Below are 25,229 nucleotides of genomic sequence, written 5' to 3'. Positions count from 1 at the left end.
TTTGTACATATCCTACATAATCATGAATTTGTGGGATGCTAATTCTTAGGATGTCATACAAACTGTTGTATGAGGATACATCGTATTAGAACCATCTGAAACATCTCTTTTAAAATCTAAAGAGATTGGAAAAACTGGCCTTTACAGTGTGGAAAACAGAGGGCAATGCAATATAGTCTTGGTCTTGGGTGCACTGGACCATACCATGACATGAGTCAGAGGGGTGTCAAAGGCCTGCGTGGTTCCTCCCAAAAACTAATGACTCTAAATCACAACCATTAATGTCTGTGTAATTAGTCTGATCCAGCCGTGGTCACACACCAATGATCTACAAAGTCCGTAAAGGTTTGCCTGCATGCGAGTGAGACAGGGAGAGGCGGGGGCAAGAGAGAGAGAGATATTAAAGAATCCAGATTGTGTGAATGTGTGCGTGTATGTGTTAATTTATGTGTGCAAGCTTTTAAGCCTTGCACAAGAACGTTGTCTATTAGCAAACTTCATCTGACGAGGTCTGACTCCATCTCTCTCTCCACCCACACAAGCACACACACCAACACCAGAGAGCTGTCACACTCAACAAAAGCCACCAAACCTCATCTTGACAAGGGCTCGCCCTGCTCACCAACCCACCACACACACCAACGACATTATTGATCAATCACTCACTTTCTGATGAAAACAAGGGGGGGAGGGGGAGAGCGGCAGAGCCCTTCACTTTTGTGTCCTTTCAGCAGACATTTCTCAGCAGCTATAAGTTTCTCTCTCTATATCTCTATTGCCCTCACTGTCTCCTCTCTTTGTCTTACTGGCTGACATATCATATAATGCTAGGACAGCAAATGTCTTTGATAGTATGTGTTGTGATGGCAAAGGGTAACAGGGCCAACATGCAAGACATCCATTATCCTTGAACTGTGTTTCAGCGTGTTGGTGTTTGTGTGTAGCTACAGTATGTGTGTAGCAGAAGCACACAAGAGCTTTGTGGGTATGTGTGTGAATGTCGGCCTTTCAGTTTATTGATCAGAGCACAGATCCACAGAGAGAGTGTTTAACACACAACTGCACACATACCACACGACCAGCCTCAGCAAATATGACGATATGCAACCTGACATTTAGATATGAACTGATCAATGGCTGGAACAAATAGAATAAGCTGTCTTGATAGGTCTAAGGTAAACTGTGTGTGTGTGTGTGTGTGTGTGTGTGTGTGTGTGTGTGTGTGTGTGTGTGTTGGCTCATGTGTATGTGTTTATGTTCTTCACGTGACTTACTGTTATTTTTCCAATAGTAAAGGGGGATATGGATTTTTTATTTTTCTTTCAAACATTTAGTACGCATGTCCATGATCCATATCAAATATATATATAAATAAATAGATAAACCGGCTGACACAAAATTCAGTTGTATTTTGCTTATTGCGTTCCATTTACACAGTGCCTTTTTTTTTTGCAATTTATTTAAAATGTTTGCAATATCAAGATTTGACGTAACATCAAATTAAGCTATAGTATATTGCCAGGATAAAACAAGCAAACAAACAAAAAAAAACCCAACAACAACAAGCAAACAAACAAACAAAAAAAAAAAAAACATTTCAATGGTTGTTTGAGTGAAATTTAAATTAGTCTAACATTTCTACTTAGCATCTGACTAAAAATATCTTCAACGTAAACATCACTGTCTGGGTCACATAAATACATCTTAAGGGACCAATGTGTAAGATTTAGGGGAACATATATTGACAGAAATGGAACATAATATAATATAATACATTTGTTTTCTTTAGTGTATAATCACCTTAAAATAGAAAAAATAGTTTTGTTGTCCTTACCTTAGAATGAGCCTTTTATATCTACATAGGGATGTTTGTAATGTGAAATCACTTTAATCTGTGTTTATAGCCATTTAAAATCACCTGCTGTGTTTGTTTTGGAGAAGAAGAGACATCTGTGGATAATACGGCTCCCGCTAAATAAAAGAATTCTCGCTGGGTAAAGTTTTAGCTGGTTGCAATCTACAATTCACCACTAGATGCCACCAAATCCCCCAAAGTTTTAGACACCTCACCTTCAAATGAGCTTTAAAGAAGCATTTAACTGGAAAGACAGTCTTTTCATGTAACTGGTCTGTCCATGCAGTAGAAAGATGCAAATACTTTGGAAATGGTGCTACATGAGCAGAGTAAAGGAGATTAAGGGCTGTGGCATGTCCTTCTGCTCAAGAGGTAGATAACCTACAACTACCAGAATGCACTGCACTGCACCTGACCAAAAAAACCTCCTGCTGGTGGGTGGCATAATGTGAACTTAGTGTTCATATACAAAAGTGTGGGAGTACAATCTGTGAGTCAATCTATGAGTCACCAAAAATCCATTTATGATCAGCCAATTCTCTCATAATACAACTTTTGGGTTCACAGGCCTCTATTATTATTGTGTTAAAAAAATACGTAACTACGCAATTAATTTATAAGCCACTGTCATCCCAAACTACAAACCACTCTTCCCAGTGAAGACTTTTTGATAAATATTCTGCACTACTACCTCATAAAAAGCCACTGGGGTTACAACAATAAAATGTTTAATGATACTCTGTACGCTTAGAATATTTTATGCATCAAAGCAAGGGCCAGTAAATCCATGTAATATTGTTTACTCATCTTGATGCAACATCAATATAACTTTTAAAGTAGAATATGAGCCAAAAGAGCAGACAATCATCTTCAGATTACAGACTTTTATAGGCCTTTGTAAAACATCTTTACGACAGCTGCAGCAACAAAGAAAAACCCAGCATTAGCTCAGTGGCCCAACTGATGATAGGTCATGTCAGCGCGGAGGAAAGAACCGCAGAAGAGAGCAGAGCGCAGGTGAATTAAAAGATTAACCTGAACCCTAAAATGTCAGAAAACATACCAACTGAAATTGCCCATGGCAAGGTCAGATGCAGGGACTGAAAGGTTGGCTGTTTTATTTTTTTGTGAGTTTGAAAGCTAGACAGATGGAGATGGATGAAAAGACAGACAGGGAGAAGTATACCTGGATACATTTTTGTGTGAGCATACCTGCGTGTTTGTGACAGAGAGGATGTGTGTGTGTTAACGTGTGTGTGTGTGTGTGTTGACCAAGGTGCGGAAGTGTTCCTATAAGCCAGCTCTGTTTTCCAGCTTGACTAATCTTTGACCCAATATAAAATGATTTCTCTGCGTCTCTTTATCTGTCTGCAGTCGGTCCAACATCTATCACTCCCTCTCTCTGGCTGCACGATATGAACAGGACACCACAGGTCAACTGTGCATGACACCAAATATGGGTGATATCTTCAAAAGTGTCACTCATAGAGAAAAGCACACATAAATACAGGAGACTAAACAGCACACACTCTGTTGGAACATTAAACGCACTCATTGTACTGCGTATCTGCACGGATAATTTTACCAGCCACCATCGTGATAACTTTATTTTAACTAAGGAGTGAGACAGAGCAGGATAAGGCAATTTACGAGAGATAGAGTGCTGAGATACACACACAAAACAGATCATGTTTAAACCGCAAAACCAATACCCACCAGGCATGATGATGAGTCTTTTAATCAACAGCGTGCTTGCATTCATAAAGCTGTTTATCAGAGTGGGAGTCAAAAATATAAATCGACTAACAGAGCAACATCTAAGCAATATTGAATATGTTTAAAAGCAAGCACGCCACTGTTTTATCAACATATAAATTAACAAAATGACAAATTCATTTTAATTAAGAATGCACATGCTTGGGTTCAATTATAACATGCTAATCTCTTTAATAGGAAATCCCATTTTCATGGTTGTCAATAAATCTGCTGTTGTCAACTTTGCCAGGCCACAGGTTTAACTTGTGTTCACCTATTTAAGCTGCTATTAAGCGTGTAGATCATTATTTTACATTTCTAATGTGGAAATAATGACTTGGGGTTTTAGCAAGGTCGACCTGAGAGTATTAACACATACATTGTTTTGCATAAGGGGTCAGTATAAGTCACAACCTAACAACATAAGATTAAGCAGGAACCACTGGGAGGAGAGATACAGGTCATATTAGTGTCACAGGATGGACTGTTGGTGTTTGAGTGAGCAAAGAAGGGAGTAACCAGCTGTATATGGTGGAGAGCAGCAGCTGTTATGGCCCTCAATTACACATCTGATCTGGCCTCCGGGGGTTGAAGCATATGCTAAAGTTGCCAGCCAGTGGAGCTGACCCCACCGTGCACTCATGTTTTACAGGTAACTCTAGGGGCTGACGATGGTGTTCAGCATAATTCAGGTCATTTTAAATCATTTTAATTAACTTTTTTTTCTTCTTCTTTGCTTTGAGTGAAAAAAACCTACATTATAATGCTATAAAACCATTTGAATTGGCCTTAGAAATGTTGTAGGGGAATGCTATCAGCTGTGAAATTAGATTACTAATAACACATTTGATTAATTCAGTTTAAATTAATAGCCCCTTAGATATTGCTCTGTTGTTCAGATAGTTTTGATATTTCTGAGACAAATGTGCCTTCCTTACTTTGCTCTTCTAGTTAATACCCTGTATGGCGTCATTTTTGTTTTACTGAGATATAAAGTAGCCATTCTGCAGAAAGGTAACTTTCAAAAGAGGAAAAATCTGAATCACACATGCAATTTTTACTTTAAATAAATGCTTATTGTCAGGGATGCTGCTGGCAATTTAGGTGCCCTAAGCACAGTTGCTAAGCTTGGTTTTCTGAGTTGATGCTGATAACAGCAAGACAATTAAAAAACATTTAAAAAATTGTTAATAACACAGGTTTTAATAAGCTTAAGTTTTGAAAAACTCTGTCAGCAGAGACAACTGACTGTATTATTAACTATGATGATAACCTAAAAGCATGGTGAGCACAGCGTGCAGCTGCAACGTGTTCAATTAACCTGCAGCAAGCGCAGCTCAAACTGCATTGTGCCTAAAAGGACCTTGACTTGGACAGTAAACGCAATACGAATGTTTATGATTGTGATTTATGATTGATGATAATCATATTGGGCTGTTTTTGGTGGCCCCTCTAGCACTGGTGACCTACACATAGTGCACGATGCATCTGCCCGTAGCGGTGGCACTGAAAAAATTGTAACACTTACAAAAGTAGCATTCAAGTATTGTATCATATTTAAGTAACTTTACATATCAAAGTGGACACATCTGAATTATTAAAATAACCAGACAGTCTCCAAACACAACACTCATGGCAAAGATATTTTACTCTAAAGGACCCTGTTTGTTTTACTGATTGATTTTTATAACAGTAAAACATTTCTAAAAAGGTGCAATCTTTGTCATATATTTCTATAATTAAAATTATGATGGACATATGTATATTTTTATTCTTATTCTACAATTTGCTCTTGTGCCTGCAGTTTTCAGGCATCTTGGAGTTGAAGTTGGTCTTTAGGGGCCCCAAATTCTCTTGGGATTAAAAGCTTTCAGTCAGATTTCTTTAGTACACCCGCTGTCATACTATTGCCTCCATTTTGGAGAGCTGCACAGCATTACTCATCTAATACCAGTTTCCAGTAGGTGGCCAGTGATACAACACGCAACCACACACGTTCAAGGAGGCATGGACATATGCTACCAAAGTTAAATATGTGATTTAAACACTAAGGTTCTTTTAAAGATGCTTAAGAGGATCTGGCTTGATGGCTAAACAACATATTAATACATTGCTACACTGAAATAAACTGATGTAAACCATTTAAAAGGTAATACAACGCAAATTGTTTGTGGTTCACTTTTGACAAACATCTAACCCTCACTTGTGTGTGAGTACCTTGTTAAAGCCCGCCCCTGAATCTACGGCATACCTACTGAGACAAACTAAAAGATGTTATCAGTAATATTAATTATACTCATTCACAGAGGAGAACTTGTACTCCTTGGTGAGAGCATACGGGGTGCTTCATAAATTAAACAACTCTGACACAAAATGCCTTTTGCAAATTCAAAGCCATGGTGCACTGTGTCCTAAAATCAAAGCAGAGCTGAGATAATAGATCAAATGACCCCAAAGACAGATTACATCTTTTTCTCTCTCAATTATCACATCATTCTATTCCTCTATTTCATGCTGGGCCCTGTAGGAGGGAAACTATATGACCCTGAGCCTGACCCTATTACAGGGACGGGAGAGGAGGAGATAACATGACAGTCTGCAAGTGGTAAAACGTGTTCATGAGTATTACTGTATGTTTGTGCATCTGAAAGGGGAAGGGAGACAATAAAGAAAACTATCAACATACCTCCATACAGTTAGAGGAGAGGAGATAATGCTAAATGGTAGGAACAAGAGAAAAGAGAAAATGAGAGCCAAGGGAGGGTGAATAAGGAAAATAAGCCAGGATCGAACAAGGTAAGATTTAAACCTCAGGGCAGCAGGAAAAAGGCTCTCTTCCTCAGAATTACGCTCATCCTTCTGGGCCAATCAGTAACAAATTTGACACAAGCTTTTGACAGGCAATTGCAGCCCTCCTCGGGGACAAATCAGTAACTTTGAAAATGCTGAAACAGTGTGGTAAAACTGTAACCGCTCTGTAAGTTTGGTCAAAATGCAGCCCAATCTGTCTCAGATATCACTCGTGAGAGACGAATCAATAAGAAAGAAATGAATGTTTAACTTTTACAAAGAGCAAAAGAATCAGTGCATACACACCATATATACACACCACTCAAACAACAACACCTGTGACCCCTCACTTGTGCACAGAATAAATACATAAACCTATACAAACATATGCACTTCCACACACATAGCAGGAGGTCTCCATGGGTCACAGTGTTTGGAAATTGGACTCCAAACATGTGTGTATTTTTCTTGGCACTGCATAGCACAGAGTTGTCCATTTTCATCATGATAAAGTCTTCAGTTCCAGCTGCAGTCAGCAAGACTCAAAGGGATTATACTGTATGACACTTGAACTGGACCGTAAAAAAATACCATGAAAAATGAATACTGCTCACCTTCACAGTTAGACATCAAAGACATCTAAATTGGACTGTTGGTACTAAAACACCAAAGAAACCACTTTCTTTCTTTCCACAACATGTTTTGGTGGTATAACTACTGTATGTTGCGTGTAGGTTGCTAGTGAACATGCAGCATCATAGACCTTTTTTCCATCAAAATTACAGGTGTATGTGGGTTTTTCAAATGTGACACACATTAAAACAGGCAATAGATTTCTTTTCCATTGCCAGGTAAACAAAACCATGTACATGGTTCTTAAGCAAACAGGTATACCTTTCTGATTTTTTTTTTCTGGTGTGTCACAATCGGTGTCACAGACCAGCTGGAAAAGATGTTAGTAAACTGTCGAAAGCAGCATGGAGGCCAGTGAAAATGTTATGATGGATACCAATTTGTATGTCTTATTTATTCCATCTCTTTCTCAAACTCTGTGCTGATTAAATTTTAAACTATACTTGAGAGCTGCTTGCATGGAGAGGGACGGTATTTTGTGGCAAAGCTTTATTGCCAAAAAAGAGCATGAATTAGCATGTTCACCCAGGTGTCATATTTCCATCACAGCCGATGGGAGCTAGAGCCGATAAATACCTGTGGCTACTATCATCTGTCTTCGAAGTAACTGCAGATTGTTCTTGCAATACAGTTGTTCTAAATACTACCTGTTGCTGGAGTTTTAACCCCTGTTAATACAATAGCCAGATATTAGTGGGTGTCAATGAGTGTTTTGTTCAATGAGAAACGAACTATACAGTGTGAAGGCTCTTTGAACTCTTGCAGTTCTCTGTAGCCGAATACTAGGGTCTAAAATTGGTGCCTGTCATGCTACAAATTTAAGTAAAAATCTATGTTGGCCAATACAATAAATTAGGTCCGCCACCATTGGTGGGTTGTTGAAATGAGCCAACTTCGCTACAAACTCTCATCACTATACAAAGATGTATTGACCAAATTCTGTTTGCATCAACTCTGCACACAGGTGGTGGCATGCAATGAATAACCGTCTGCAGATGATCAACCCACAAAGAAAAATGAAAAGCACAGTTTTACAGCAAAGCACAAATTTACAGAGAAGTGCCACTTCAAAGACAAGGAGGTGACGTGAGACTGGCCTTTTCAATGACAGCAATGGCTGCACAAAGACCTGCAGCGTTTGCTGTGGTGCTTGTTTGTCGGTTTTCATTTTTATGTTATGCAGTTTTATGGTTTGTAGAAAAATATTTTGGCCTGTAATTTTATTTACATTTACCAGCCATTGACAGAAAGACCAAAAAGTTGATTACGAATCCTGCTTATTAAACTTTAGCAAACTGGAGTAGTTACAGACACACATCTCTTTAAAGAATTCACAGGATTTGGTGTACAAGTCATGACCAAATATTTAACTGTACACAACGAAGGAAACAAAAACTGCCTATTCAAGATGTTAGAAATTACAGTCATTACAAGACAACCTCCTTCAATTGTACAAGATGCATCCAGAGACCAACTGAGTCCCTTGTATTTTTCAACGCTAACATACCTGCCGGGTGACTTGTTGGACAATTATTGTGCTCCCTGTAAGAGCTATAAAACATAAAAATCCCCCAGAATGCATTCCAAAAGAGCGTAGATGTCAGATGCTCTTCTTAAAAGCTACTATGTTGTTTGTGACCATTCAGCCATTCACAGTAAGAGGCTTCAAGAAAAGAAAGCCCTCTGCTTTATTGTCAGCTGTTAGCAAGGTGCTGTACTCACAGCAACTCTGTGGCTTCTATTGAAACATGCCATGCTTTTATCTGTTTCTTTGCCTTTTCCCAGAGTCTCCCAAGATCATGTCCCAATTTGTCCCTCTTCACTGCACACTCTCTCTCTCTCTGCCTGCATTTTTCTCTCACATAAACTGCCCCCCTTCTCTGATTTCATTCTGCCTCATCTCTCTATGTCTCTTTCTCTTCCTTTCCCCGATCTCCCTCTCTTCCACCCAAGACAATTCCAATTTCACATCTGGTACATCTTCAATAGCATAAATTCCATTAGGAGCTGAGCACAGGAATAACCAGAGGATGCAACAGCCTAGAACATGTCCCATAATCGAAGCAGCGGAAGTATAAGGAGGATAGGAAGGATGGAGGGAAGGCCTTTAATTTGTTGATCCCTCTATTGTTTCTCTCTAAACACCACACTCTTTCTGCCGTTAGCCATCTCACAAAGACTGTCTAATTTTATTGTTTGTAGTTGCATGCTATCATTTGGTATCATGGTCTGTAGCCTGCATTGAGACTTGCACATGCTGAACTAAAACAGTTGTGCAAGAGTGTGTTTGTGTGTTTGCGCATGAGGGTGAGGGGAGATAAATAGATAAAGACAGGATAAACTGATAAATGCAGAAACATGGCGGTGGAAGAGTAGGGCGCTAAAGGATGCTTGTAGGGCATAGAGAGCACAAAGAGAGAGTAGGTGAGGTAAAGTGTGTGTGTGTGTGTGTGTGTGTGTGTGTGTGTGTGTGTGTGTGTGTGTGTGCACATATGTGAGTGTTTGAGTACCAAGCAGGGAAACAGAGGAGGGGAGAAAAAAGAGACAACAGATAAGCACATTGGCAAACTGCAAAAAAAATGTGTGATGACGAGCTCACACACACACAGACACACAGACACACACACACACAAATCTGTATCCTCTCTAAAGCACTTACTGGCATCCCCATTAGTGGCTGTACTAACGGCAGTCAATAGCGCTCACCTTTGGTGCTCCACACACACGCACGCACGCACGCACGCACGCACACACACACACACACACACACACACACACACACACACACAAGCAAACAGCCAACCTTTCAGTCCTTTAGCAGTAATGCTCTATAATCATTGCGCTTCTAGCTCCATGTGCACAGATAAAACCTTAATGTCATCGCACATCACACACACACACACATGCACACACCCTGTTTGTTGAGATAAGAACATAATGCCATCTCTGTCTGGTGATAAAGTTCAAGGAGAGACCTAGAGCCGAGCCCTTGAAATGCCCTTTTAACTGCACTGGGAAATGGGAAGCAAAAGAATAGTATCTCTATCTATTCCTCTTATGTACATGTGTGTCTGTCTGCTTTGTGTGAGTGCATGTATTCATATACCTTTTTGTTTGGTCAAAGCCAAGTTTTACTGAATTGGTTCAGAATGGGAGAGACAATAAAGGCAGATTTATCTGCTCCTCCAGCCAGCATTTTAAGATGTCCTTGAGCAAGACACTGAACCCCAAATGAGCTGTGCACAGTAGCTTGGCTGCCATGGGTGTGTGAATGTGAGCATGAACGTGTGTATGAACGGGTGAATGAAAAGCATTAGGCATTGTGAAAGCAAAGCAAACTTTGAGATGTCGAACCATGTCTCAACCACCTTTTGCCTTCTACTCCACAGCAACCGCAACTATGACATGGACCCACAGGAGCAGAGAGTGCTCTTTTATGCGCAGCTGTAAGCACGTCGGAGTATAGAGAGGTGATGTTGTATGTCAGTTCAGTGAATCTATTACCATTTGGCTCACCCTCTGGTTAGGAGCTTAATACCAAATTAATAACAATTGCAGATATGGGAATGTGTAGGTATACACTCACATCCTCTTTCTAGATGAAACTTACCTAAATCACACAGTACAGTGATGCGCGGGTCAGGCTTTTTAAAAACCCAACACAACCCCGCCCCATGCATTAAAGCGGAGCTGAGTTTCTGGTAATGACCTACTTACTGTTGGCTATATTGTGTGTCCTTTCCAGTAAATATCACAAAATAAAACATGTGTTTTCTGTTTTAAAAGTACAAATGACAGAAAGACAGGAAATATTACTATCTTTTAAGTGGTTTTGTCTTATGGCTATCTGATAACGAATGTGGTTTGTTTACATGAGCGCACAGCTGATCGGTACAGTGGTTGGTTTATATTACGTTACATAGGCCAGTGTGGACAGAGAGACTGTAGCTTGATGTAAGAACACCGTGCTAGGCCTACACATTGGCAGAGGTGAATATCTTAACAGGACATTATGACTGGAGACATATAAATATGTTGAACTTAAAAGAGTTTCCCAATCAAAGCCAGATCAGAAAGCTTGAGTGCAGCAGCGCTGATAAAAAAAGCTGTTTGTTGTGTGATAGAGAGAGACAGAGAAGAGAGGGGAAGAGAAGGTGTAAACTGGATTATTGCATAATGTTTGTAGATTCTAACAATTTACCCAGAATGCTGCTTTGTCATTTTATGACCCCCCCCTAATCTCACAGTGCGACCATCCCAAAAGATAAAAATATCATGTAATCTGACCCCTACTTTACTGAGAATAACTTAATGTTCTTTTCTTACATCTTAGTGTAATTAACAAGATGTTTGATATGCACTTAAATTAACATTCTTGGCATTTCTCAACAAATTTTGGTCCTGTCATCATGGTTACTACCTATGTACAGCAATGGAGCGCAGGAAGTTGGCATATGACTAACACATACAAAACATCTCTTCGTTGTGCTGCTGATATCAACAATGCAGTAGAAGTTCAGAATATTTTCCTTCTGTACAAAATTGTGCGTGGACCTTTTGGGAACATTACACACAAGAGCTAATAACTGGTGAGCATATGTACGTCTGAGGGCACAATCTGAATGCCACTTTCCGGAAGATAGAATCCCTTAAATATCAACATGCAGCACTTATATCTGAAAGACTGATTTTCTTGTGTGTGTGTGTGTGTGTGTGTGTGTTCACATGCTTTCACTGATCCCTCTTTGTTCTTTATGAAATAAAATCCTCCTGCTTCCTCCCATCGCCATTTCTCTCAACCTTTCCTATTCATTCGCTCTTCACATGTTCATCCTTCACACTCTACATCATCCATTTATGTCTCTTTATCTCTCCCTAATTTCTGCCTTGCCCTTCTAAATCACTTTTCTACTGACCTCTACCAAGGAGCAAGTACAAATTTCAAAGTCATAAAGGTTTGAAGCTTGCATGTAGGCATTAATTGAAGATAAATGCAAAAGCTGTGAGCAATCTGTATTGTAGCTGATAGGAATTCTATTAGTTTTTGAAGTTTTGTAAAATAAGTCAAGTCACCACATCAATCCATTTAAATGTATTTGAAGACAGCTTTATCTCTGTTAATCCCTACCCCTCTTTGTAGCCCACCTCACCCCCTCATTTTGCCTACCTCGGTTAATCCCTCAACTCCTCTTTCTGCCTACTTTCCCGACACCCATCTTTGTTTTTCAATGCTTTTCCTCTTAAACTTAACCTCAACACCCTTCTGTCCACATTATCCCCTTCTGCCATCCCATCATGAACTCCTCCCCTCCATTTTACATCCTCTCCTACATGTTCCTTAATTACAAGTGTCAACATTTGCTCCTCATGCTCCATTACCAAAGTAAACACACCACAGGAATGACGCACAATCACTGCATGTACCTCCAAGATGAACAATATCTTAATAAGTGAAGGAATTCAATCAAGCCACCCACGAACCATCATCTTCTACCCTTCAATTTATTCTGACAATGCCGAGCCAACCCACTGCCCTCTACTGCTGAGCGAATGATGGGGGAAAAGTTTAGTAAAAGTTAAATTTAGACTGAAAGAAAGGCAAATATGTTGGCCTTCATGTGTCAATAAGCAAAGGCAAAAGAGGAAGCACAGAGAAAGACACAAAGGATGGGAGCATATCCTAAATAAGATTGAATTAAACCACACTGAATCACAGTGTTATGTATTTCTGTGTTGGAATTTCTCCAATTTTATCATTTTAAAAGACACTGACATCTAGTTGAATAGTCCGTGAATATGGTAATTATCTCTGTAAGAGTACTCAGCATAATCAAAAATTATCAAGATTATAAATCTACACAAAAGTCATTAAATCAAGCTGTGCCACAGTACAGAAGAATCTAAGGCACTGAAATACTGTACATGAGAAAAAACAATTTACCTACAAAACGGTACAAAATAAGATTAGGAAGCCCAGTTGGATCAATTTGTCTCATATATACCAGACTGCAAGCTTTTTTGTTCTTAATACAACATAATATAATAAGGTGTATTATAATATAATACAATATTATATATGTCCTGCAGAAAAATGTTTTTTTTTCCACTTAAATTGACAGCCCACATGGTCTCTCACAAGCATTTATTTCATGGCCCTTGGCAGTGGAGCAGGGTATAATCACAACATCTGATTTAATGCTCCATTCGCAGGAGAAGCCTGTTAATCCCGACCCCTCAGGGATGCTTGTAGAGAATGAATTAAAATGTATTTTAAAGGTGATCAGATCAGTATGAAAATTGCCCATGACAAAGAAAATTGCTCTGCACAGGACAGATTTCACACATAAGAGAGCATATTTTTGACTAGTACCTCTTCACAGTACCTGACAGCAGGGATACAACTTTAATTTGAATATTCCACCAAAGTCTAGCAAGGACATACTTCAGAAGGATATCTAAACAAAACTATGGTCATTTTTCATACTATATTGTGGCAACTACTCACAGAATAACACAACAATGAAATGAAAAATGCTCAGCATGTAAATGTGGAGATAATTTATTTTAATTGACCAGCTCTTTGTTTCCCTGCCTCGTCTGTGTTGCTTTCATTGAAACCAAAATAAATGAAAATGAGGAGACAATTGCCTTCTGGCAGAGCACTTCAGCAGAAATCAACAGAATTGACAATGAATGAGTTGCCACAGCTGAAATAAGTAATCCAAAAAAATCCTCCCATAAATTCCTTTGTGGCTCATGGCCCAAATTCCCAAATTTCCCCTTTTAGCCTGGCCATTGCTGTCTCTGCCTCTTATTTCACTACCTCACTGTGATGCCTGCAATAAGGGTTTATAAAATCCTTTGGTAACCCACAACATTACTTAAACTGTCTCAATTCATTCAGCACCAACTGTGAGGTCCCTTGCCAGATTATTTACCAAGACTGAAGTGCTTCTCTTGTCCAAGGCTTCATGTTTAATCAAGCTCTGCATTTAACAGTAGTGTAGAGGATGTACATCGCCCACATACCCATCCAGGATGCAAATTTTTGTTGTCACTTATATTTTAACAACTGCACAGCTGCTGAATCAGTAAATCTTTCTTGTGCTGCTGTGCCCTTGAGATGTAATTCTCACCACATCATTTAATGCAGTAATAACAAAGCACAGTGTAGTAATCAATCCCCTGTTAAATGCTGATATAGAGTGTGTCCAAGTTAATTTTATCGCATAGCATTAGAGAACTTTCATACTATTTCTGGTTCAAAGTGCACAGTATGCCCAGTATAAGTATGACTATATGAGTATAGGGCTATTTTTGTGGTGGTAGTCATCAGATTATTCTGTGGGCTCCTGAATTGACTGACCAATATATTAGGATGGTACAGATTAAATTCAGATTGCTAGCTTCCACATACTGACAGAAATCAATTTGATAACCACAAACTATAGATTTTGTACAGCCCATGCTCATTCCAAAATCGTCAAATACTATTGCTTTGTGAGTGATTTTTGGATAAGATACCAACGACAAAGAGTTGTATTAAATGCTCAAGGCAGCATTAGTTGTAACACAGCCTGTTGGAACCTCTCATAGTTATATGGTATGCGGCGGGACAGTGTAGATGGAAATGCTGCCAGTAACACTGTGATATAAAGGCTAACCCTGAGCGCCAGGGTTAGCCTCACCCTGATGCCGGCTCTCCTCCCTCTCTTCCTTCGGCGCCTTCGATTTCATTTCTACCATCTGGTCTGACTGGCCACTTGGCATATGCCATTGGTGCAGACCCTCTCGTGGTCTGTTGCATTCAGTCCAAACCCCACACAGCTTTTCCCAATCTTTATGTGCTTCCCTAATGTAGAAAAGTCGTGCTTCAGCAGAAGGGGACGAGGCATCAAAAAAATAGAAAAATATAGTAAAAAGGATTGGCTATGAGGAGTTATTGGCTGGCAGAAAAAAAAGGTAGATAATAGGTATACAACAAGAATAGGTAGAGAAGATGGACACCAGCCACATTCCTGACCACATGGACAAGCAAGACCATCTCTGCTTATTGTCACTGGTGGAGGCCATGTGGAAAGCGTGGATGAATTAAAAACAGCTGTGGTCTGGTCCGCATGGATCTTTTCAGCCAAGTAATCTGCTAGCCACAGGCATTGTTTCACCTTAATCCTTGAATACTGGATAGCGTCAGTCAACGCCGTTGATGCTTTGTCTATGTACTGATCTGCCAGAACAGAGGACTCAGGCAAGATAAAATGAGGAGGCATGTCCTCTATGGTAAATAAGGATTGGTGTTAAAAGTAGCAGTATTGAATAATTGCTCGCCCTGTATTGCAAGGGGAATGGACAGTCATGATCACAGCTATACGCTAATCAGAGGTGGCTGCAAAGCAGAATTACTGCCCGTGTTCACAAGGATATGTAAACAAACTGTGACGCATGCCCTCACTGATGCAAGAGGTTAGACCATGATCAGGCCAGTCAGAGGCCGCCTGACAGTCTGCACTTCACGATGCAATCTGGAGCAAGTTCCAAAACGTCACAGATGAAATCAGTGAATTCACTGTGAGTCTATGATAGACTTAATTTGTATGAACTGAAGCAACTATAACATTCCATTGCCAGAAACCATGAATTACAAGATCCATCTGGGATGCCACAATGTAAGAAGAGCAGAAAAAAGAATAAATTGCAATGCACAAATTGAAGACACTGGTGGGATTACAACTGACTTCACTTTTTTCTAATATGATTTCTTGTGACAAAGTCATTGATTGAAAAAGAAAAGGGATGTTCACACAAAAGATGTCATAAAAGATCTAAGAAGTGGGCAGTGACCTTCTGCAAAAAGACCAGCAGGAAAATAAGCCGTCTCATTTCCTGCATATGTTATTCACATTTCAGTGAACACTGCAATATTGAAGGGGAAAAGTGAGCTTTCTTTGAACATGGAGAGGTCTCAACCCTCCATCCACAGCAGAGTTTCTGTCTTTTTATTACACCGGTGATGGTCCCTTACCGCTATGCTGAAAGATACAAGCATATTTTAGGTTCCCATTAGCTTTCTGGATATAAGAAAAGGAGTAAAAACTGATATCAGCTCTTACTTTTGAAAGTGTGTTGGTTATTAGCAGTTTCTACTTATTAATTTCAAAATAAATAGTTTTTAGCAACTGTCGGTGCATGGAGCATAGAGCACTGCCAATGCCTATGATGACAATTATCTGTGCCATTGTCATTACTAATAAACAAATATATAAAATAAATATAAATAAAATATAGATATTTTAATGTCAAATATTTGTTGTCTTTGGAACAGCTAGCTGTTGATTCATATACATATTGAAAAAATATTTGAATGTCAGACCTCTTTCAAAGCCAACACTTTCTGCTAGCTGGTGTTAAATGTTCAGCTCTTTTTAGCTTATATCAAAATTGAGTTTAGTTTTAGTGGTTATTTTACTTTTTTAGAGAAAATACTGTGAAGTCTAGACCAGTGGTAGGCAACCCGAGGCTCCAGAGTTGCTATAGCTCCTGTCCAGTGCCCTCCTGTGGCTTTGACAAAAAATAAAACTGAAATGAAAAATTTTGTTTTTTAAAATTCAAATTCTTATTTATTGGTATTGTGGGTTTAAAGTGACTCTATCAGGAAAAGGAAAAATCTCGGATTAAAGTAGAAAGTTTAGTGCATAGACTAATTTGCTCACTTTCATCACCAACACCGTAAAGTTAAAGTAAAAAATGACCATAAATAGCCCACACACAGTGTAGCCACCTTGTAGTAAAACATATCAATAAATGCTTGAATGAACTATTGATAATGTTGTCTAATTTAGATTTAATAATCTGTGTCAGTTTCATTATAAGGCTCAAACATGTTTTGTGGCTCCACACAGAGCTCCTTTTTTGGGTAAAACAGCTCTTTTGATTGTAAAGGCTGGTTGGGTAACCCTGGTCTAGGCAGGCAGCACTGACTTCCATAGATTTTCTGAGTTGAACTTGATGATCATTGCACGATAATCAGTACATGTTAAAGTCTAGTGTTTGGAATTAAGTGGCAGTGAGGTTGCCGAATGGAAACTTCTCCTATGTGCCAAGCATGTAGGAGAACTACAGTGGCTGACCCGAAAACACCTAAGTCTCTATCTAGAGTCAGTAGACTCCGCTCCATATGTGCAGCTCATTTGAAGGTAACAAAAACAAACAATTCTTGTTTACAGGTGATTATAAACCGATGAAAGGAAAGACATGAATATTAGATACCGTCTCTGCCAATAGATGTCCCTAAATCCTACACAGATGACCTTTATGTAAGGTGGTGAGTTTAAAACGAGACTGATCAACAAAAAAAATAACAATTATATTAAGGGCACACAAACCGAGAGAAAGAAAAAAGTACAATCCTGAAGCTATGACAACAACTCAACAACTTTTTTCAAAAGAGAGTTCCCAGCAGAGCCACCCACCCTGTCTGTAACAACAAAATTCCACCTACTGAGTAAAATAACCTTTAAGTTCCTTATGCTTAAGTGCTTTTTCTTTGGGCTTCTCCAGACATGGCTGGAGAGGTATGTAGATCTCAGGGCTTTATATACCATTTCTGTCTGAGTTTAGGGAACTGCCAGAAAAAGAAAAATTAAACAGACCTGAAAGTATGATCAAAAAACCACATATAAGAAGGTAGAAAGCGGTGCAAGGTTGGTTTTATAATTAATCAAGAGCCTGAGCCAAGGCAGGAATCTTATTTGTAGAATAGGTACAATGTTGTATTTTCTGTGGGTCATATTGAGCTGTCAGTGATTCCCCCCATGTTCTGCTGACATAAACACTATATAATAAACTCTGACATTATATAATCTCTGCCTGTCTGTGGTCAGACATCAATAACAGCTCTATAATTGAGTATTTTCTGGCTCTTTCGGGCATGAAAGGCAGTGGACAGTGATGAGTGCAGCTTTATTTAGGCAAAAAAACTTTTTCAGTGGATACCAGCCATATTCAGCAGATACATTATTCAACATGTCTTATACAGAATATTTTCCTTCATGTTTCATTTGTGACATCTGTCGTCTCTGCAATAATCTCAAACTCGTTTGATGGTCCTTCAAGTAAGAAATGTCAGTTAAAGAGAAAATAGTCCCAAAATGGCAACGTTTTAAAATTTTAACGCTTTGAGATCAAATGGCAAAATTCATATTTTCCACTTCTTTGCATATCTAATATGAAGTCTCTGTGTGTTTATGTGACAGAGAGAAAGTGAGAAAGAGGACTAATTCTGCCTGAGCAAATTCTGACTAGTGGCAATATTGTCTAATTTCTAAATACTTTTGTTCATATAATATTCATTCACTCATTAATTTTGTTACTGCTGCCAAGAATATGTATGATGAGTGGTGAAAAAAAAACACTGAGACTGAGACACTAATGAAAAGAACAATGCTATCTATATAACATAACATTTAAATACCAATGAATGATGTTTCCTTGCATATCAAATAATGTGAAAAGGCTGAAACTGATAGCCTGGTTACTGCTTATGGATAAGTCATGATTAGATTATGAATATGTATGGCTTTATATTTATGTCACAGGACTGTGTTCTGTAGTGTGTGTTTTTCTTTTTTTTTTTTTGGTTTATTTTTCAGTTACTAAGCATCACAGGCATATTTCAACCACAAGAAAACCTCCCAGCAACAATTGTAATGATTTTCATTTCCTTAAACTCATTGGGTTATTGGTCCTTTATGAGCTAAGTAAGCCCGGGAAAACCATTCATAACTCAAGACAAGCAATATTTGTAATAAGACAATGGTCTCAGGGCAAGAAGGCCGCTTAGCCCCTCTGACTACACGAAGTGGGTGGAATAAGGAAATGCATGTGCCAGCAAGGAGCCTTGTTGGCAATGACTGGTACACTCATCCACATGTACTGGACTGAGAGAACGCAGCAGAGCAAGAAAATGTTAAATAATGCAGAAAATTGAATGAGCATGGTGGGTCTGAGTGTATATCGCTGTGCTTGTGTGGTGGGATTCATAGATGTGCATGGGGGAAGACGTTCTACTGAGAATCCAGCAGATGTCGAACTATATTTCCTGCTGGCCTCGCATCACAACAGGGACATAAAAACCACAAATCACAAAAAAAGCAAGGACGAAGACTCATAATAAAGTCTCAATAATGAAGAGATGAGCCAAGACGCTCATGATACTGTAACTCTTATCTCAAATCATGGTTTGGCTCAAAACCATTCTGTCTCACATTTATGGTTTTCCATATGTGGTTTTTATAGGTGCAACCATCAAAAGACACACTGAGATAATGATATTACAGTACAAAAACACCCAGTGGGTTTTGCAGCTGAGTGCAATTTATCCCCCCACCTTTTATTTTGTCTGATTGCAATAATTCACATCACAATGTACAAATGTTGCATTTGCACAAAGAAAACAACAGGCAGAATAATGGCAGACAAAAATCCCCCCAAACATTTTCAAACTGCGAGCTTCAGGTCTAGACTGCCGAGGTCAAAACTGCAGGAAAGGACTTTCACATGACAGAAGAAGATTTCTGGATTTAATTTCCCTGTCTGTCAGTGCTGCTGCCATGATCACTGGAGAGTCTGGGCGTGACACCTTTTTTAGATGTGCTTCAGTTACCAGAAACCGTTTCTGCATTAAGGTGCATTTGCATAGAAAGGGGCCAATTTTGTGCCAAATGTATGCTTATTACCCAACTAAAATATGTTCAAATACCTCTCAGTTGTCAGTCCAGCACAATCAGATTCTTGAAATCAGCAGGCACACAAGCTCGTCACTACATCATGTTACTTGACAATTAAAATATGAACTTTTTTCAACAAAGCTCTAAATTAAGTACTAATTTTGTCTAACAAAACATTCAAATCAGCCACTTTTACTTTGCCTGTTCAAGGCTGGAATATCCCACCATTCTGCTGTTCTGCTCATAACGTACGATTGGGGAAAGGGGGGACAGCGTTGTTTTGTCCCTGAGCCGGGACCGGAGGTATAACAGCACCGAAATGAGGTCTGTGTAATATAAAAACCCTTTTAAATAAATATAAAGGGTAATGAAAGATGTAATAGGTGGGGTGAGTGTGTCGTTTTGATTACGTATTTTGTTGGTGACCACACTGCTGGAAATTTAAAAAGCAGATGTTGGCAACTAGTGGCTAATTCAAAGAAAAACAGCTGCCGTAAATATCTACAAACTGGGAAAACAATGAGGTCCAGGAGCTGCTCACGCTCTGAGCAGAGGATTAGATCAGCTGCCACATAACAGAGAAGGTAAATGATTGTGACTGACAAGTTTTACCTTTGTAATGGTTAAGAAAACTCTCATATGTTACATGTCACACTAGAGGCTGGCACTGTTGTGTTTCATGACACACCCATCACGCCTCTTTCAATAGCGAGCCATGACGCAGCGTATAATCCAACACGTTCTCACTCGGAAGTTGTCACATGGTGCCAATGAGTACGGGTTGTATAATCACATACTGGGGTGGAGTGATGCTGCTGTGGTTTGGTTCTGTATAAATAAAAAGCAGGCATAAAGAAGGGACTTGGTAGATGCACTTTAGCGCAATCTCTGTGGAAAAAGGGCCACTGATTAGCCGTACACTTAGTGCATAATCAACAAGTGCAGGCTTCCAAGAACTTGTAACAATGGTTGAATTAAGACTGATCAGTGGCCTGCACCAATATGGTGCCAGTTTAACAAATCTGAGTGTGTGCTTGTTCACCATATTTACTTGCACCCAATCACCTCATTATAGAGACCAAAACCTTCAGTTTAGGCACAAAACAAAACTTTATTTGTTAAGGGTAAGGAAGGTTATATTTGGGTACTTCCTTGTGCTCTTAATCGCCTTCCATCCTCTAATCACTCTCGAGACCTGCCATATCTCTCATCTCCCTTTCTCTCTCCCTCTGCCAAGTCTTGAATTTTGGAACGGCTTCCAGGTCGCATCTAACATCAGGGCCTAATGCATCTGGATGGGAGGTGCACTCTGTGACAAATGACCTCACAAATAACTCTGATAGAGAAAAGACAAGGTCTCAGTCATCTCTCTCTGTCGCCACATGTCTCCCTGCCCGCCTGCGTCTGTCTTCCGGTCCTTGTATCTGTCTCTCTCTCCCTCACCCCTCCTCGCCATCTTGCCAGGGAGAGAGAGAGATGCGATCATCAATCTTATCCACCAATCTTTACCATCTCCTGACACTTCATCTCAGAAACCTCTCTCCACTTGATGTCTGACTAAATTAGATTAAAAGACTGCTTTGTCAACCTTCCCAAAGGGGAGAGAGAGGAACTCTGGAAAACTAATTTGGGTTCCACTCACACACTAAAATGGAGGCCGACACTTCCATATTGTATACTGTGCTGTGATAGCTAAGGCAATTTTCCACACCTATTGTAGATCACATCTCTTGGAACGAATGAATGAGTGATAATAAAGATGCATTCAGTCATCAATCTTCAAATATTTTGACTCCTTTTCACAGTTTTTCCCCCCAGTTTTTTTGTCAGAAATGTTATTTTCCTATTTAAAACTAGAGCCCCAATTAGCTTTGCCATTTTAGAGGGCCAGTGAGGTAAATCATATGTAGATTAACCCTGTCAGTGACATTTAGTCCAAGAAAAACCTTTTTTTCAATTCTGCAGTTTATATCGTACATTACACTTTTTCTATAATTTGATAAATGTGGTGTGCCGGAGCCAACGGCAAGCAGGCGTTCAAAGAACTGTTGTTTTTGGCACTTCCATGTTGGCTTCATTTTTATTTTTAAGCTCTAGAGGCTGCTTGGTCTTCACTTGAATTAACTCACAATGTGTGACTCTGTAAAGTTGCAGCGTCATCTGATTTTAGGAATCGGAGAACAAACATAACTAAAAAGAATGACAACAAAAAATGAAGAAAATAAGCCGAAGGCTAAAGAGGATATCCATGTTGCTGAGTTGATGCTGGACGTGCACGTAGGCAGCTCACCTTAACCTTCATAAACAAAAGGTTCATAGTTTTGAGTTCATATTGAAGTCTTTCGGCTCTCTAGTGGTCCACAAACTTAAGGTAGGCTTAAAGGTTTCCTTAACCCGTTCCAAGAGAGCGAAACCTTGAGACAGAAATCTTTTAAGTAGTCTGGCCAACACAGTGCTCTAACTTCAATGTGTTTCCAAACTACATTTACAAGGCTAAAGCTCCACACACACAAACACACAGCCAAAGGGACACGCTTATACATAAATACTGACACTAACACACTCACAGGCACACAATAGCACCCCCATCTTTCACCCCCTCCCTGTCACGCCTCCAACCAAATTAGATTGTGATTGCTCTTTCTGAGGTCACTTTTAATTAAACTGAGATGAGAACATGACACATGGGATTAAGCCCCATCCTATCACTTCAAATTATGGATTCATAACTAATGCTGGAGCCTATTGCTTTCAACCATGACCTCCATATCATTTATGTATAAGTGCAAAAGGAACTCCCCTAATTGTCTTCTTCTGTAGAGATAAAGAGCATGACAGCAGGGGGTGGAAAAGTGTGTGCGTGTGTTTGAGTGCACATGTGTGAGTGTGGTGAGGCAGTAGCTGAAACATATATGTAAGAAAATATAGATATTCAAATATATATTCTGTTTTAATGTAAGACTTGACTAGAGAGATTGTCCTATCTACAATGTAAATTTTTATCAGCCCCATGTTCAGGGCATCATGAATAATATTTCATTGACTTGAGAGGACTAGCTGCTATAATTTTAGCCGATGTGGTTAATTGGTAGAGACACAGAGAGCTTACTTGAGTCAGAGGAACATCCATGAGCCTGATAAGATGATAACATGATGATGACATGAGGGAAGGAATCCTTTGAAACACACTTGATAACCCAACATACACAACTGTCAAGTTAAGCCAAGGCTATTGTGTTGATGTGTACTACACTGTATCTAAACTGAGTTCTGGGAAGTGTGTTATTTTAACTCATGTGACATGTGACAAAGGCTGATCCTGCGTTAGTGGTAGGATTTCATGCATGTAGTCAACAGAGTCTATCTGTGATTACTGCCTTACTTTTAACATGCTTCTTTTGGCATTTCCTCTGGCAAATAAGTTGCAGTGCTGATATATTCAGTTAAGCTACTTTCACACATGAACTGAGACACTAAACTTATTTAGACATTCCCTGACGGAGCTGTATGCAAATGTCCCCATCAGCTGGACCGGACATTTAGCAGACTTTACCCTGCTAGCTCCTAGTGCAGTCTGTGCAATGTCCAACTGAGCAACCATGTCTCCTAGAAATACCTCTTGAATGTTACAAAACTGCTTTCATATTTACCTTGTTGTGGCAACTTTATCACTGCCTGGATTATGTTTTTAGTCAACGTGTCTTTCGGCTAAAAAACACTACCCGCATTTTCACTGCCTGTTCAAGGTGGGATTATCATGCCTTTATGCAGCCTTGCTGTTGTGTATAAACTCACCCTCCAAGCAGAGGAGGAGTTCAGCTGACATATAACAGAGAATGTAAATGATTGTGACTGAGATGATTATTGCGTTGAGATGTATAAAGGAGGGACATTAGTGAGGCCCTATGGGGCAATTCCTGTGTAAAGGACGTCAGTGCACAAAGTGCCAGACCTTAACAATTGAACTCCGGGTTTACGTCCAGACTCTTAAGTTTTAGGCAACAAAAACACTTATGGTTAGGGAAATATTGTGATTTTGGTTAAATGTTAATTAAAAGGGTAATAAAAGACTAAGGCTGCAGTTACAACGACCGGATACTGTTTTGCAAGATTTCCCATTGTGACGGAAAACAGCTGAAATATATTGTAGGTGATCATGTTACTGATGCGTTCAGTATTAACATTTTTGGGATTTGCAAGATATGTTTATCAACATTTACTCTACATGTTATTAGAAAATGTAATTTGCTCTGCATTACAGTTCCCTCAAAATGTATTTGCTGTTTGAAATCAGTTGGATATAAACATAATATTCAGGAGACAGAGCTGGATTGAGCCCATGTATGAATAAAGCAGGTCATTGTCCAGAACAAGTGGGTGTGTTTGTAAAATTTCTATGCAAAATCGGAAAAATAAAAACATCCAAGGGTGAAGAAGAAGGGTAATTTACACAAAGACATCACGAAGAATGTCTAACTGGAGAGACGACAAGATTCAGGTCGTCTGTTGGTATGGTCCAATGCCAAAATTGTTGGACAAATTCAAGAATAGCAATAGATTTTTGGTTGATTATGACCAAAGTAAGAACCTGTAACATAAACAGAAAATGCATACTTCATTGCCTGCCTTCTATGTGCTGCATTTGTGATAGGGCAACTCCAGACAATGTCCGAACCTGATTCTATGGACATTGTCCAGAGTTCAAGTCCAGTAAGAGCTGCACTAACCTACACGACTCTTTTTCTATTTCTGTAAGAAAGCAGTAAGATCCACAGGACGTGCTACCCTCTCAATAAATATTGCTGTGAGAGTATTTTTATGTTGAAGATATCTGGTAGACATGCCACTCACAGACTGTGAGAAAATCCTGAACTACTGTTACTGGTATTTTCCACTTTACTGGAATATGTGGGAACAGAAAAACCGGCCTCCTTACCTCAGTGATGAAAGCCTTGGCAGTAGCTGGGCTCATGAACAGCACAGCTCTGCGTAGTGTATCTCTGTAGCGATGCAGCTCCTCCACACGCATTGTCCTGAACAGACTCGTGATCATCATGTTGATATTAGATTCCACCTTCTGAAGGGAGACGTCCATCCCCTGCTGAGAGGTCCGGTCCAGGAAATCCTCAATACCACGGATGTCTGGAGTAAGAGAGGCAGAGATAAATGTTTGACTGTGGAGGGACAGACATTCTTCAGAAAGAATTATGCAAAAAAGACATACACCTGCTCCCACTCACAGATTTAGCACAAACATTAAGACCATCACTAATCACTTTACACCACAGTCTCTACTGTAGCTGACTGGTTATATAAATATCTCAACTCACAAGCTCTTACTGGTAGTGACTCCTTGCTATTGGTGCATCTGTATTGCTCAAATTTTGTGCGAGGGTTTCTGTTGTGAGTACTGTGCATCTGTCAGTGTTGAATACCTTTCTTTGAAAACAAAATGGTTATGACTCACTCAA

The 25,229-nt window shown here is 39.4% G+C and overlaps 1 protein-coding gene across 1 annotated transcript in view; it reads right to left on the bottom strand.

The window, feature by feature from the left end:
- grid2 (glutamate receptor, ionotropic, delta 2) overlaps positions 1 to 25,229 on the bottom strand; it is a 475,468-nt gene that overhangs the window by 192,334 nt on the left and 257,905 nt on the right. The window contains exon 3 of the mRNA XM_042488775.1: positions 24,695 to 24,900. Within this exon, the coding sequence (XP_042344709.1) occupies positions 24,695 to 24,900 (206 nt within the window). The remainder of the gene's footprint in view (positions 1 to 24,694; positions 24,901 to 25,229) is intronic.

The sequence above is a fragment of the Plectropomus leopardus genome, chromosome 6 (assembly GCF_008729295.1).
Source record: "Plectropomus leopardus isolate mb chromosome 6, YSFRI_Pleo_2.0, whole genome shotgun sequence".
NCBI classification, from domain to species: domain Eukaryota; kingdom Metazoa; phylum Chordata; class Actinopteri; order Perciformes; family Serranidae; genus Plectropomus; species Plectropomus leopardus.
Note: the sequence above shows the minus strand (reverse complement) of the source record. Positions and strands in the feature narration are given on the sequence as shown.